The 12,271-nt window shown below is 56.7% G+C and overlaps 5 protein-coding genes across 5 annotated transcripts; all 5 read left to right on the plus strand.

The window, feature by feature from the left end:
- Positions 1–524: 524 nt before the first annotated feature.
- On the plus strand, positions 525–1,631 carry BKA78DRAFT_324536 (60S ribosomal protein eL30). The gene is made up of 4 exons (XM_066889301.1): positions 525–665; positions 717–735; positions 1,012–1,177; positions 1,321–1,631. Exons 1-4 carry the CDS (start codon positions 622–624, stop codon positions 1,416–1,418), a joined length of 327 nt encoding a protein of 108 aa, XP_066739520.1. The 5' UTR covers positions 525–621; the 3' UTR covers positions 1,419–1,631.
- Positions 1,632–1,842: 211 nt separating this feature from the next.
- On the plus strand, positions 1,843–2,713 carry BKA78DRAFT_257489 (60S ribosomal protein uL16; the record flags this gene model as incomplete). Its single annotated transcript, XM_066885192.1, has 3 exons — positions 1,843–1,887; positions 2,045–2,429; positions 2,478–2,713. The coding sequence occupies 3 exons, from the start codon at positions 1,843–1,845 to the stop codon at positions 2,711–2,713; spliced, it is 666 nt and encodes a 221-aa protein (XP_066739521.1).
- Positions 2,714–4,235: 1,522 nt separating this feature from the next.
- On the plus strand, positions 4,236–5,561 carry BKA78DRAFT_299215 (uncharacterized protein; the record flags this gene model as incomplete). The annotated part of the gene is made up of 1 exon (XM_066887024.1): positions 4,236–5,561. One exon carries the CDS (start codon positions 4,236–4,238, stop codon positions 5,559–5,561), a length of 1,326 nt encoding a protein of 441 aa, XP_066739522.1.
- A 1,763-nt stretch (positions 5,562–7,324) lies between these two features.
- BKA78DRAFT_257636 (mitochondrial alternative oxidase) lies at positions 7,325–8,712 on the plus strand (the record flags this gene model as incomplete). The annotated part of the gene is made up of 3 exons (XM_066885206.1): positions 7,325–7,602; positions 7,867–8,506; positions 8,563–8,712. The coding sequence occupies 3 exons, from the start codon at positions 7,325–7,327 to the stop codon at positions 8,710–8,712; spliced, it is 1,068 nt and encodes a 355-aa protein (XP_066739523.1).
- A 919-nt stretch (positions 8,713–9,631) lies between these two features.
- BKA78DRAFT_37417 (uncharacterized protein) lies at positions 9,632–12,271 on the plus strand. Its single transcript, XM_066892785.1, has one exon. It carries the CDS (start codon positions 9,681–9,683, stop codon positions 11,997–11,999), a length of 2,319 nt encoding a protein of 772 aa, XP_066739524.1. The 5' UTR covers positions 9,632–9,680; the 3' UTR covers positions 12,000–12,271.

Below are 12,271 nucleotides of genomic sequence, written 5' to 3' on the forward strand. Positions count from 1 at the left end.
GAAAGATGGCCGGGAAAGGGCTCTTGAATTAGGGAGAGAAGAGGCCGGGCGTTTCATGCAAACAGCAAGTTGCTGGTCTGGGAGCTGCCATGGAGTGGTACTACTCCTAGTAGTAGAGAGGCCGCAGACAAGGCCGCGGAGGGGCCCTGCATTTCGCCCTTGACAGACGAGGTGGTAGGGCTGGAACAACCACTGCAGGCCTCGGGCACAGCCATGATTGCTTTTCTCCACAAGTCGTCACAGAGGTCTCATCTCTCTACACAGCCAACATGACTGGGTGAACAGCCGTAATTACTGGCCTCAGGCTCAATGGTGAATTCACTTTGGGTGGCCGTGCAGACTGTGGCACTGCCCTGGCACTGGCAGCGCCCAAGTCCCAAGACACTTCACCGGCACGTGAGCTGGGCTATATCTTCGGCCCGTGCGTGACAGCCGAAGCCCCTGGTCATCCGTCCCCGCTGATTGGCTCGCCAAACGCTCCTCTTCCGTACTAGCTTCTCCCTCTCGCACCCGCGCCTCTGCCATCTGAGAAAACCGATCTGCCCGACCAACCTCTTTTCCTCCACCAGCGACTTCAACCTCAACGCCGACCTCTAGTCTTTGCGAACCACTACCGTCACAATGGCCCCCAAGAAGAACAAGACCGCCGACTCCATCAACTCGCGGTAAGCTTTTTTGCCTCTCCAAAGATCCAACTCGTGCTGACATTTTTGAAGCCTTGCGCTTGTTATGAAGGTAAATAACTTCTCCCGATCGCGTCGCTTCCTCGTTACTCTCGCGCCCGGTTCCAAGTGCTCTCGTTGAAAATTTGGGTGGCGGATTGCACATTACAGTCGCAATGCTGTATGAGTACTACTCGATTTTGGACTGCTGCAAACACCAGTCGGAATGAACGAGCAAAGTCGGACACCGGGCGCTGAGAGAGTACAAGGAAGCATGGCATCGTGATGCGACGATTTTTGAAATCGTTCTCTTGCGATACACCATTGAACCCTCACTAACTCTCAACAGTCCGGAAAGGTTACCCTCGGCTACAAGAGCACGCTCAAGACTCTGAGGTCCGGCAAGGCCAAGCTGGTCATCATCGCCGCCAACACTCCTCCCCTCCGCAAGTCTGAGCTCGAGTACTACGCCATGCTGGCCAAGACTCACGTTCACCACTTCGGCGGCTCCAACAGTACGTGCCTTCACACACACCCCCGGTCCCATCCACAAGGCTATGGGCCAGACATGGCACACCGTCTGGCCCCAGTCTCCCTGAGAAAAAGTCCCCAATCGGACTTTGGAGGGAAAACACTGGCTAACTTGTTCGCCCCACAGTCGAGCTTGGCACCGCTTGCGGTAAGCTCTTCCGCTGCTCCACCATGGCCATCCTCGACGCCGGTGACAGCGACATTCTCTCCACCAGCACTGCTTAAATGCAGTTGACTAGAGGTTGAAAAAAGGACACAAACTGGGTCTATTGAGCACGGAGTTGAGGATACCCAAATGTACCCAAGATCAAAAATGAAGTTCAATGGTCCGATGAAAACTGCTAGCCTTCCTGCCTGCTTGACTTGTGTGCCTTGATAATGTCCGTGTCTACAAAGCTGAGGCTTAGAATAGCGACGTTGAAAATGTGACTGCGTCATCGTTCTGATAGAGCTCCTAAATCCGTGCTCTCCGCAGTGATTACATTGTTGGAGTGGCGGGCGTGATTACCAATCTCTTCCGCTTCGGGACTAGTGCCAAATGTGGCTCGCTACACGTTCTATTACCAATCCAGTCCTAAAACCTCTTGCTCCCCGACGACGACGACAACAGCCTCACCACCCAACCAGCAACCCCGCCAACACCGTCAAAATGGCCCGTCGCCCTGCTCGTTGCTACCGCTACTGCAAGAACAAGGTCCGTTTGACCCTCGCCGCTCTCACGACGACGAAATGCGGCTCGCCGACCGTCGAGCGATGAACGATGGCAAATGCCACGAGCACCGCCGATAGTCCGAGCGTGCTCGCTCGAGAGTTTTCTTTTGAGATCAAGGGACTGACTTTGGAGTTTTTAGCCCTACCCCAAGTCCCGCTTCAACCGTGGTGTCCCCGACCCCAAGATTCGCATCTTCGACCTCGGTCGTAAGCGCGCCAACGTCGACGAGTTCCCTCTCTGCGTCCACCTCGTCTCCAACGAGTATGAGCAGCTGAGCTCCGAGGCTCTCGAAGCCGCCCGTATTTGCGCCAACAAGTACATGGTCAAGACTTCCGGAAAGGAGTCTTTCCACCTCCGCGTCCGCGCTCACCCCTACCACGTCGTCCGCATCAACAAGATGTTGTCGTGCGCCGGTGCCGATAGACTGCAGACCGGTATGCGTGGTGCTTTCGGCAAGCCCAACGGCACCGTTGCCCGTGTCAACATTGGCCAGATTCTTCTGTCCATCCGCACCAAGGACAACAGTATGTATCTCGAATGAGTAACCGGGAACAAAGCTAACGCCTTTCCAGACCGCGCCACCGCTCTTGAGGCTCTCCGTCGTTCGCAGTACAAGTTCCCCGGTCGCCAAAAGATCATCGTCTCCAAGAACTGGGGCTTCACTCCCCTCCGCCGCGAGGAGTACGTTGCCAAGCGCCAGGCCGGTGCCGTCAAGGTCGACGGTGCCTACGTCCAGTTCCTCAGCAACCACGGTCCTCTCGAGAGGAACATGCGCCGCTTCCCCGAGGCCTTCTCCACCGAGGCTTAGATTCGTTAGCTGAGGCTTGGTTGGGACAAAATGGTTGAATGACAATGGGAATACCTTCATGGGCTCTAGGCGTTGCGACTTTCTGTTTTGTGCTGGCTCAACGGCGGTTCTGCTAGTGCAGTAGGACTTGCAATAGAGCGAGAATCCGAGGCATGAGACTTTCCCTTGCTCTTCGTCAATGACAGCGCCCACTGCACCGTGAACCGCTCTTTCAGGATGAGATGTGGACTGCTAACCATACGACCCTAATCACCCTTTGTTCTTAGATGCCTTGTTAGCATACCGGGCAGCCGTCGAAATCTGCTATTGGATAATCTGCGGGATTGTCCTAGGAATCCTTCAAGGCCCTAACTTGCGAAATGCTGCGACTGGAGACGAAATTCTGAATTGCATCATTTTGCTAGATCCCTACGACATCTTACCAGCCCCGTTACTGTGACGGCCAGCCACCACCTAGAAATCATGGCGGATGGGCCGCCAGGAATGCGTCTGGCATCAATCGGGAGATCTACTCGCAATACATCTCAGGATTCAAGAATTATTCCCTGAAAGACAAAGTCAATTCGACTTTGCGGAGACGCTGCCTACCGTCAACCAGGTCGCGTTGGGCTGAGCGGAAGCAGTTCACCGGACCCTCCCACGATGTCCCCTGCAACTTTTCACTGCATTCTTCTTGACCTTCTTATCCCCAGTTTCTTTTCTCTTCCACCATCACTCCACTTTTCCCACTCCCTCTCCGTGCATCTATGGCGATTGTCTTTGCGGCTATTTGACGCTGCCATTTCCCCGTCATGAGCGAGCAGTCGCAGACGCGCTTTCTGAATCGTCGTCCCCGCCTGCCGTAGACAAGAAAAGCTCGCATCAGCCGCCCTCTCTCATTCGCTACCAATGCCAATCTAACCGCGGGATTCTGTTCATGGCATCGGGTCGTGCTTTCATGCGATTCCTGTCCTCCTGCTCCTCTTTGCACGCCTTCAGCCCGTGTACCTAACTCCACCCCTCCCCCTCCTCCTCACTCCTACCTAGACCACAACTCTCCAACTCACTCCGCTCCGCAACAATCGCCAGCTTCGTTGCCAGCCACTGGTACTCGAGCGCTTTGGTTCTCCACATCGTTCACGTCAGACCTCTGTCTCTGTCAATTCGCACTCTCAAATTCCTGGAACCAACCCTGTGTTTTACTTTCTTCCGCCGGCCCTTGTCTCTCACCTCCTTTCTCTCTCCTCTCTCGACTTTTGTGCTTCAAAGATATCCCCGATGCATCAGCAAGAATGAGCCGGGAAACGGTTGTCAAGGCTATCATCATCGTTGTCGGCGCCCTCCTGTGCCTCCACTGCATCGAAGACAAGCCCCACGCCCCTCCCTCGCGCTCCGACGACGACAGCTGGGACTCGCGCCACGACCGTCATCATAAGAACCATCGCCATCGCGACCATACGCCTTACGCCCCTCGCTTCGTTTCCAAGAACATCGCCTGAGTTGAGTCTGGTGCTGCGGCTCCTGAAGACTCTTCTCCGAACCAATGGCCGCTGCTCTGCCCTGGGATGTCTGTGTCTTCTTTGCCGAAGGCGGCATCTCGTTTATCAACCACAAAGACGAAATTCTTAGAACCGTAACGGCCTTTTTGGAGAGCGGGCATCGAAATCTTCACACTGTCTTGAGGCATGTGGTGTACTCCCACTTTCTCAGACGGGAGAGACATTGCAATGGACCTTGTTGCCAGCCCGCATCACCATCCCAATCACCAGAACAGCCTTTGCAGCCGGCCACGCCCCATTGGTTACGCCAAACATCAGAACAACCTCGCCATTCGGATGCGTCTTGGTCGTCGTTCCAATCATCAGAGCAGTCTTCACGGCTGAAGGAGAAGAAAAGGCGCCGCATCCTAAAACATCTTTCCCTTGCTCAAGTCAAGCTTCATTCCAAATCCGACCTTAGAAAGGCTAGAAAAGCAAACTCAAAAGCAAAGATCGTCCGCTTATTACTCACAAACCTCTTCAACAGCGAACAATCCCCTACGACCCCTACGACCACTACCTGCAGCTGCTGCGAATGTCTCAAGGTTCAAGCCAGGAAAAAGCCCTGGAAGGACGCAGAAGAGGTCAAGCAGCGCCACAATCGCCGTCACTGTGCCGTCCAGTGCCGTCACGAAAAACTCCATCCCCCTTACTGGAAAGGAATGCTCAGCAGACGGCAAGCCTCATTTGACGGCTCGGGCACCCGCGGCTCGTCTCCCAAACCACCCCGTTTTATGACTCGTCGTCGTCGTCGTCGTCACGAAGGTGTCATGTTTTCTGTATACAGCTCGTTTGCGAACAGCAGCTGCACCAGCTGCGACAACGCAGAAAAAATTTGCAGTTGCAAGTGCAGCTGCAATAGCAGCTGCGTCAGTATCCTAGCCTCACCAGCCGCGGTTGCGGAGCAGAGCGAGAGCTCTTGCGACTGCAGTGACTCCGACTGTTCTGAATGCCTCAACAACCCCGACGAAGGCAACGCGAACCTGTACGACGGCAACGCGCAGGCCCGCGAGCCTGCACATGACGCGCAATCCCTACCCAACCTACCCAAAATCCAGTATCCTCGCCACTTCGCAGACGAGGCGACGTGGAAGTCCACCTCTCGCAGAGACACCCGTCCCTTCTACAAGACGCGCATTGGACCCCTTGGCGACGAGGTCGCCGTCGTCTGCCTCAACACCCACGTCGACCTCAACCCGGAACGATACGACGACTTTTGCGCCGGCCGCGAGGGCGATGGCAAAGTTGGCCTCGCCGAGGTTTGTCATGGCCGTCGCGGCGCCATGCATCAAATGACGGATTGGGGCCGGTGGGGCAGGAATGGGGTTTGAGGAGGAGCAGGGCAAGGGCAAGAGAGGAGAAAGAGATGATTGTGCGCCGAGGCGTTGGTTGGGATTGGACGTGGGCGTTTTGGGCGATTGTGGCTCCTCGCATGGGTGGACAGATGGATATTGTAGTTGGGGATAGGCGAAGCTTAGCGGTAGCCTTGGGGAAAAGGCAGAGGGCAAGGACGGGAGGGAGGACATGGGCATGGGCAATGGCATGGGCTAGTAAGTAGAAGGTGGGATGGAATCAAAAAGTCTTATTTATACTACTGCTTCATGGCTTGGTTCTGCTGGTGGGTATGTGGGTTTCTTATTGTGAGCTGACTGCTGCGCGAACGAGTGCCTACCTAGGGACACTGGTGATGGGTTGGGGAATGTTCATGTAGTGATGGTATTCAGACGGAGTGTCTGCGCATACATCGTCCCACACTATCGAATCTAATGAAGTCTCTACTGCTCCTGCCTACCTACAGTGGGCGTATCGACCGAGTCTCGGGATGCCATGGGAGAAGAAGGCCCGTCTGTTTACCAGTCTTTCCCGTAGGTACCTAGTTTTTCGCGTGGAGTGTGGACCTCCAGCTTTGACTCTTCAAGCCGTCCCGGGACTCGCCTACCTGTGACGGGTTTGATGGATCTGGATCGTCCAAGGGGAAAGAAAGGGCTTGGAAATTTATTCTTATTTTTTTTTTTTTTTCTGGGACAGGATCGTGGAATCATTAACCTTGACCACGGGCGGTGATTCTTTGCTGAGAAGATGACGGTGGTGGTCTAGTCATGTTCTTGGGTTGTAATGATTGCCATCAATTGCTCCTCTGTATAAAAATCGGTCCAGACAACGGAAGACTACTGCACAAATTTTTTCGTCCCTGTTCTCCTTCCTCTGGAAAAATGAAGGGTCCAGCGTCGGACGCGAGTTTGAGCCTTGCTGGGCATCTAATCTGATGTGCATGCCCACGGCAGACGGGACGGGACGGAACGAAGGTGTGGGACCGGTGGTTGGAAAAGTTGCCGGCAAGTGTCCGTTGATTGGAGATGAAGGCCAGTCAGATGAAGTTTTTTCTTGTGGTCGTTGAGGACGCTTCTTAGTGAGAGGCTGTTGTACGACCTGTGCATCAGAAATGGATGAGTCGCAGGATATAGCCTCAAGAGGAGCCAACGGAAGAGTCGGCCTCCGTTTGTGCACAACAAGTAGAGAGAGCATGTGTAGGTTGGAGATGACGGCGGCGTGCATCTGACGTCAAAGCAATGCGAACGCGAAAGTCAATCAACACAGAGACAACGAGGCTGACAAAAAAGAAGGCCGTGTAGAGGGCACGAGGTCAGAGTGAGCAGGTTTCTATTGCAAGCCGGACGGTTTTCGTCATGTTTGGCGGGAAAGATCGGAGGCATGGAACAGTCGGCGACGCTAAGCCGTTCCGGGCGGCAAAGAGGCGGGCTGAGCCTCACGGGCTGAGAGCAATCTGAGGTCGCCGAGCTGCCACAAACCAGAAACTCTCGCTGACGCAAACGGACCGTCGCCCAGATGACTGCCGCAGCATTATTTCGGCCGCCTCGGCAGTCTTTGTCGATGCCGTGCCCAGCCACAGGCTGCCAGCTGAGCAGAGCCCATCCGACTTGTCTTCGTGCCCTACCTGCCCTCTCCGTACACCTCCATTTCGACGCTTGATATAAAATTTACTTGGCCGCCCTGCCTCTTTTCCCTTTTCCGTACCCCCAACCAGCAGACAAACAACACCACATCAATCATCGTTGCTACACCAAACTCTCCAATGTACACCACGAGAGCAGCCACCGCCTGCCCCAAGCTCACCTCGACGACAACCGCCACCCAGGCGCTGAAAGCCCTCCATGGCCTGTCGGGCGTGACGGTCGTGAGCCTCCGGCCCGCGTCCATTGCTGTGCAGCAGTATCACATCCAGCCATGGAACAATGTCGCCAGTCGCAAACGCCACTTTTCCACTACAAAGTCCATGGTCATCAAGGAATTCTTTCCCGAAAAGGAAACCCAAAAGGTTCGCAAGACGCCCGCCGCGTGGGACCATCCAATGTAAGCTTCTCTCGATGGAGCTGGAGGAAGTGTCAACTTTGGGATTTGCCGCGCCGGAACTGCCGCGCAAGAGGAGAATGTGGGAATATGGAACACTCATATCCTCAAAGAGCATTGAGGATCTTCAACGCTGGCCTACAGGAAGCATTAAACACCTGTTGGGCCAGGTGTGCGCAGCAGTCGAGCAGTCACGCTCTGGAGTTGACATTCTTCCGGAACCCGTAACTTTCAACCAATCAGGCATCAATGCTGATGTTGTCACAGCTACACACCTGAGCAGATGCAAGCGGTCAAGATCTCGCACCGCGAAACAAAGACATGGTCGGACTGGGTCGCCATGACCATGGTGCGCGTTCTGCGCTGGGGGCTCGACACAGCATCGGGCTACAAACACTCCAAGGCCGGAGAGCCTTTCCAAATGTCAGAGCGCAAGTACCTGATTCGCAACGTCTTCCTCGAATCGGTGGCCGGAGTGCCGGGCATGGTTGCTGGCATGCTTCGCCACCTGCACAGCATGCGGCGCATGAAGCGCGACAACGGCTGGATCGAGACGCTGCTCGAGGAGTCGTACAACGAGCGCATGCACCTGCTCACCTTCCTCAAGATGGCCGAGCCCGGCCCCTTCATGCGCCTGCTCGTCCTCGGCGCCCAGGGCGTCTTCTTCAACGCCATGTTCATCTCCTACCTGGTCTCGCCCAGGACCTGCCACCGCTTTGTCGGATACCTCGAGGAGGAGGCTGTCATCACCTACACGCGCGAGCTCGAGGACCTGGATGCGGGCCGCCTGCCCATGTGGGAGAAGATGGAGGCGCCCGCCATCGCCGTCGACTATTGGAGGATGCCTGAAGGCCACCGCACCATGCGAGACCTGCTGTTGTACATCAGGGCCGATGAATCGAAGCACGTGAGTCTACCACCTTTTCTACAACCACCAAAAAAATCAATTCTAACATTGTACAGAGGGAGGTTAACCACACGCTGGCGAACCTGGATCAGAAGCACGATCCCAACCCGTACGTAGCGGAGTACAAGGATCCCGCCAAGCCGCACCCGTCAAAGGGCATCGAGCACCTCCGCTCCAAGGGCTGGGAGCGCGACGAAATCATTTAAATCGCCTTCAACAAGTTTCTTTCTTCCGGCCGCACCTCACGCAGGACATTCAACACCTGCGATCCAAGTGCCGGGAGCGCGACAGGACCAATTCAAAAACGCCTCTACCAGACACTTCTTCTTTCCACTGGGCTATCCCCTTGGCGGCCATTTCCCTTTGTTTGATTCACTGGTTTTACGTTGTCGGCGCATTCGGGTTGGGCCGTCTGGCCGTATTTCGTTTTCTTGTTCTTTGTTGCCGTATTTGGATACCCCCTCTCCTCTCTTCTAGACACCTTCAACCGCAATCACGACTTTTGCGTGAGCCGGGCGCTGCATAAAAAGAACTGTTTTCTTATTCCTTTGCCTGAGATGTACCACTAGTACTACTGGAAAGACGCGGGCGTTTTGGGTCAGATGGGTTGGCTTTATCCTTTAAGAGAGCGAGCAAAGACGACACCAAGTGAGAAAAGAAAGATAGATTCCAATGACAGCTTTAATCATAGAACTGAAGTCTAGAGTTTGGCTCTCCTCTTCCTGCCTATGGTTGTAGAGCATCTTGTAAAACATTAATAGCTGGTGTTTATCGGCGCAGGAGGTTGCTTTGAGATGTTCAATGTTAATGCTAAGAACAAACCTGAAAGTAACTGTGGAGGCATCGTCAATACGGGCGCACCGAGTTTTCGCAACTTTGAGTCTCTGGAGGCAACGAGTCTCTTTAGAAATATATGAGGCAGCTAGCTTCTCCAAAATTGTGGGAGAGTTATTCACCTTGAGGTTGCCCAATGCGGACTACATAGCAGCTCTCCTCCAATCACAGCTCACCACCGCAGCCCAGCCAATCACAACCCCCGCTTCCCAGGACCGGCAGAAAAGCTTACCGCCTTGCCCCAGCACGTCCGAAGAAATCATGTAGCTTTGGAACCACAACTTTACGCGGCAGTCTCACACACACACACACATCTGGTCGCTGGACGCTTCGAATTGGGATGCTGTCCCTCTCCATCGCGCGCCTCCCGAGCCGCTGGAGGCTCGCATTGGCAGTGCGGCGCGGTGTCAATCTCGCCAGCATCACCAACACCTCTGCCCTCGCCACCGCTTCTATCCACACTTCGACAATACCACAATGGCGCACACGAACCCCAGCGTACGGGCTCCCCTGCGAACAACGGAGCTTCTCGCAAACTGCACAATGGCAGGAGGACAAGCCAGTGGCGGACTCGAAGGCGGACGCGAAGGCGGACGCGAAGGCGGAAAGAAAGGCACAGAGGGCCGCGAAGGCTGCGGCCCAGAAGGCCGCGGCCGCGGACCCGGAGCGGCAGGCGATGATAGCGCGCCGAAGAGAAGCGCAAGCCGCGAGAAAGGCGGCGCGCAAGGCTCTGCGCGACCCCGAGACCAACCGGCTGCCGCAGTGCGAGCCGTTTGGGCCGTTTGAGGACCTGATCCAGCCCGCGGCGCTGGCCGTGTGGGGCGGCAAGGCGACGGAGAAGCAGAGCGCCCCCAGGCTGGTGTATCAGGCCGAGTTCTTGGGGCCGACGTGCTTCTACCGCGTCCAGGTCGGGGTGTGCAAGCCCGAGACGGAGAGGGAAATTTGGAGGGTTTTGTGGACTGGCACGAGGCCAAAGCTCGGCATGACGGGGATGAAGAAGGAGGCGAAGGCGGCGAAAGGCAAGGGGAAGGAGAAGGCGGTAGAAGAGGAGGTGGGCGGGGTTCAAGAACAGCTGGGGGAGAACGGAGACGTGCCGCCGCTCGAGGCCGTTGTGCAAGACGTTTTCTCGCGGCGCCTGGCGCGGCTTGCACACCAAAAAGCGTCGCAGCAAAAGGCTCTGGAAGCGAGGCAGCGGCACGCGGAATATAGGAAGGATGCGGGGATAAGGGCCAGTAACAGGACGCCCGAAGTCAAGATCACTTACAACTTGGGAGACCCGCACCGCGACCGGCTGCCGTACAAGGCGCGCAACGGGCTGCGGCACTTTGACATTTGCGGGCCGCTGCCGGACTACGCGCGTGACGCTGTCGTCGACGGAAAGAACTACATTTGGACCCAGGACGGCGGCAACGTCATCGTCAACCACTTCGGGCTGGACAGGATAGCGAAGACGTCGCTCGGCAACGGCATCGCCATCAGCATGTGGCGCGGCTTCTACGACATGCGGGAGATGGAAACATTCGTGACCAAGCCAGCGCAGAGCACTGGAAAGCGCGTCGAGGAAAACGCCAAGGCCATGTCTCGCGCTGCCGCCCAGGTAGGGGGCCCATCCAAGCGCGTTCGTCGCAACGCCCAGGAACGCATCAAGCAGCTGGACCTCAAGGCCGCCATCATAAAGAGGGCAGACGGCGGGTGGGCAAAGATCCTCAACGTCACGGCGCGCGAGAGGGGCACGAAGGCCCCCGAGGTCCATCCCAATGGCAACCTTTCCTTCGAAGAGCAGCCGCATCCAAATCGCGAGGACATTGACGAGGTGTGGAACAAGCGCATAGCGAGGCTCCGCGACGACGCCGCCGCCAAAGACTATGCCGCCTTCCTCCGCGCGCGCATGGAGGCCGGCGCCGTGCCCGACAGGGCCACCGACGCAGAAATCAAAGACGCAGAGATCAAGCGCGGCTGGATGACGGTCGCGCAGCGGAGGCGCGAGAAGGGCCAGCACCCGGGGGATGTCGCCAAGCGCGAACGAGCGGAAGAGAAGCGCAAACAAGCAGAAGACCGTCAGGAGGAAATCGAAGCAGCAGAGCGTCAGAAGGAGTTCGCAGCAGCAGACAGGCGCGCAGAGCGTCAAGCCGCGACGCACAATCGGAAGCAGTCGAAGGCGACGTCACAGCCTCAGCCTCACGCCGGGCAGCCCGCCAGCTACGGGCAGAGCAGCCGCTCTCCACGGGAGGAGCGACACTCGCGACTAGCAGAGCGCCGCTCCCCGTGGGCGCAGCTAGACCAAGCAGGCTCCGAGACTGAAAACCGGCCGAAGCCGTGCTCATGGCAGCAGCAGCAGGGAGGGGTAGCCCCAGCAGAGGACCGCCGGGCGCAAGAAGCAAACCCCAAGCCTCAAACGCGGCGCTCGCCAGCTGAAGGTGGCAACAAGAAGCCAGCAGCACAAGAGGACCAGGGAGGAGAGCGGCCCTTGGTGCGCCGGGCGTTTGCGCAAGAGCCGCGCGAATGGGCGAAGCGCGACGGCGTTCGCGGCAACATGGAGCTCGCGGCGGAGAAGAAGCGCAGGGCTGGCATGGCTTGGCGGGGAGCTTCGTCGAGGTCGCCGCCGCGCCGCCGCCTGGATAGGGCTCAGGTCAAGGCCGCGGGCCGTTGGAGCCGGTGAGGCGGCGGTCGGTCGCGGGAAAGGAAGGGGTGATGAATACAATACCGAATGAGCCTGGCAAGTAAGGGGATGGGAAGACGAGAAGAGGGTGAGTTTTTATGGCTACGTCTCCGCTCGGGATAAAAAAGTTCTGCTCTTGTATAAAGATACCCCAGAAAACCAATCGAAAACGTCGACTCTAATCCTATCGTCACAGTCGGGCTTTTCTTTGGGACTCGGCAAACCTAGTCTACCCACCCCCACCACCCCCTCTCTCCCCTCTCTCCCTCTTC

This window comes from Phyllosticta capitalensis, assembly GCF_038381095.1.
Source record: "Phyllosticta capitalensis strain CBS 128856 chromosome Unknown BKA78scaffold_11, whole genome shotgun sequence".
Lineage (NCBI taxonomy): Eukaryota > Fungi > Ascomycota > Dothideomycetes > Botryosphaeriales > Phyllostictaceae > Phyllosticta > Phyllosticta capitalensis.

Excerpts from the sequence above, each read along its gene's own strand:
- BKA78DRAFT_324536 (XM_066889301.1), top strand. The coding sequence starts at position 622 with ATGGCCCCCAAGAAGAACAAGACCGCCGACTCCATCAACTCGCG. Across the intron at positions 1,178-1,320 it reads CCACTTCGGCGGCTCCAACA|TCGAGCTTGGCACCGCTTGC; the intron begins GTACGTGCCTTC and ends TTCGCCCCACAG.
- BKA78DRAFT_37417 (XM_066892785.1), top strand. The coding sequence starts at position 9,681 with ATGCTGTCCCTCTCCATCGCGCGCCTCCCGAGCCGCTGGAGGCTCGCA.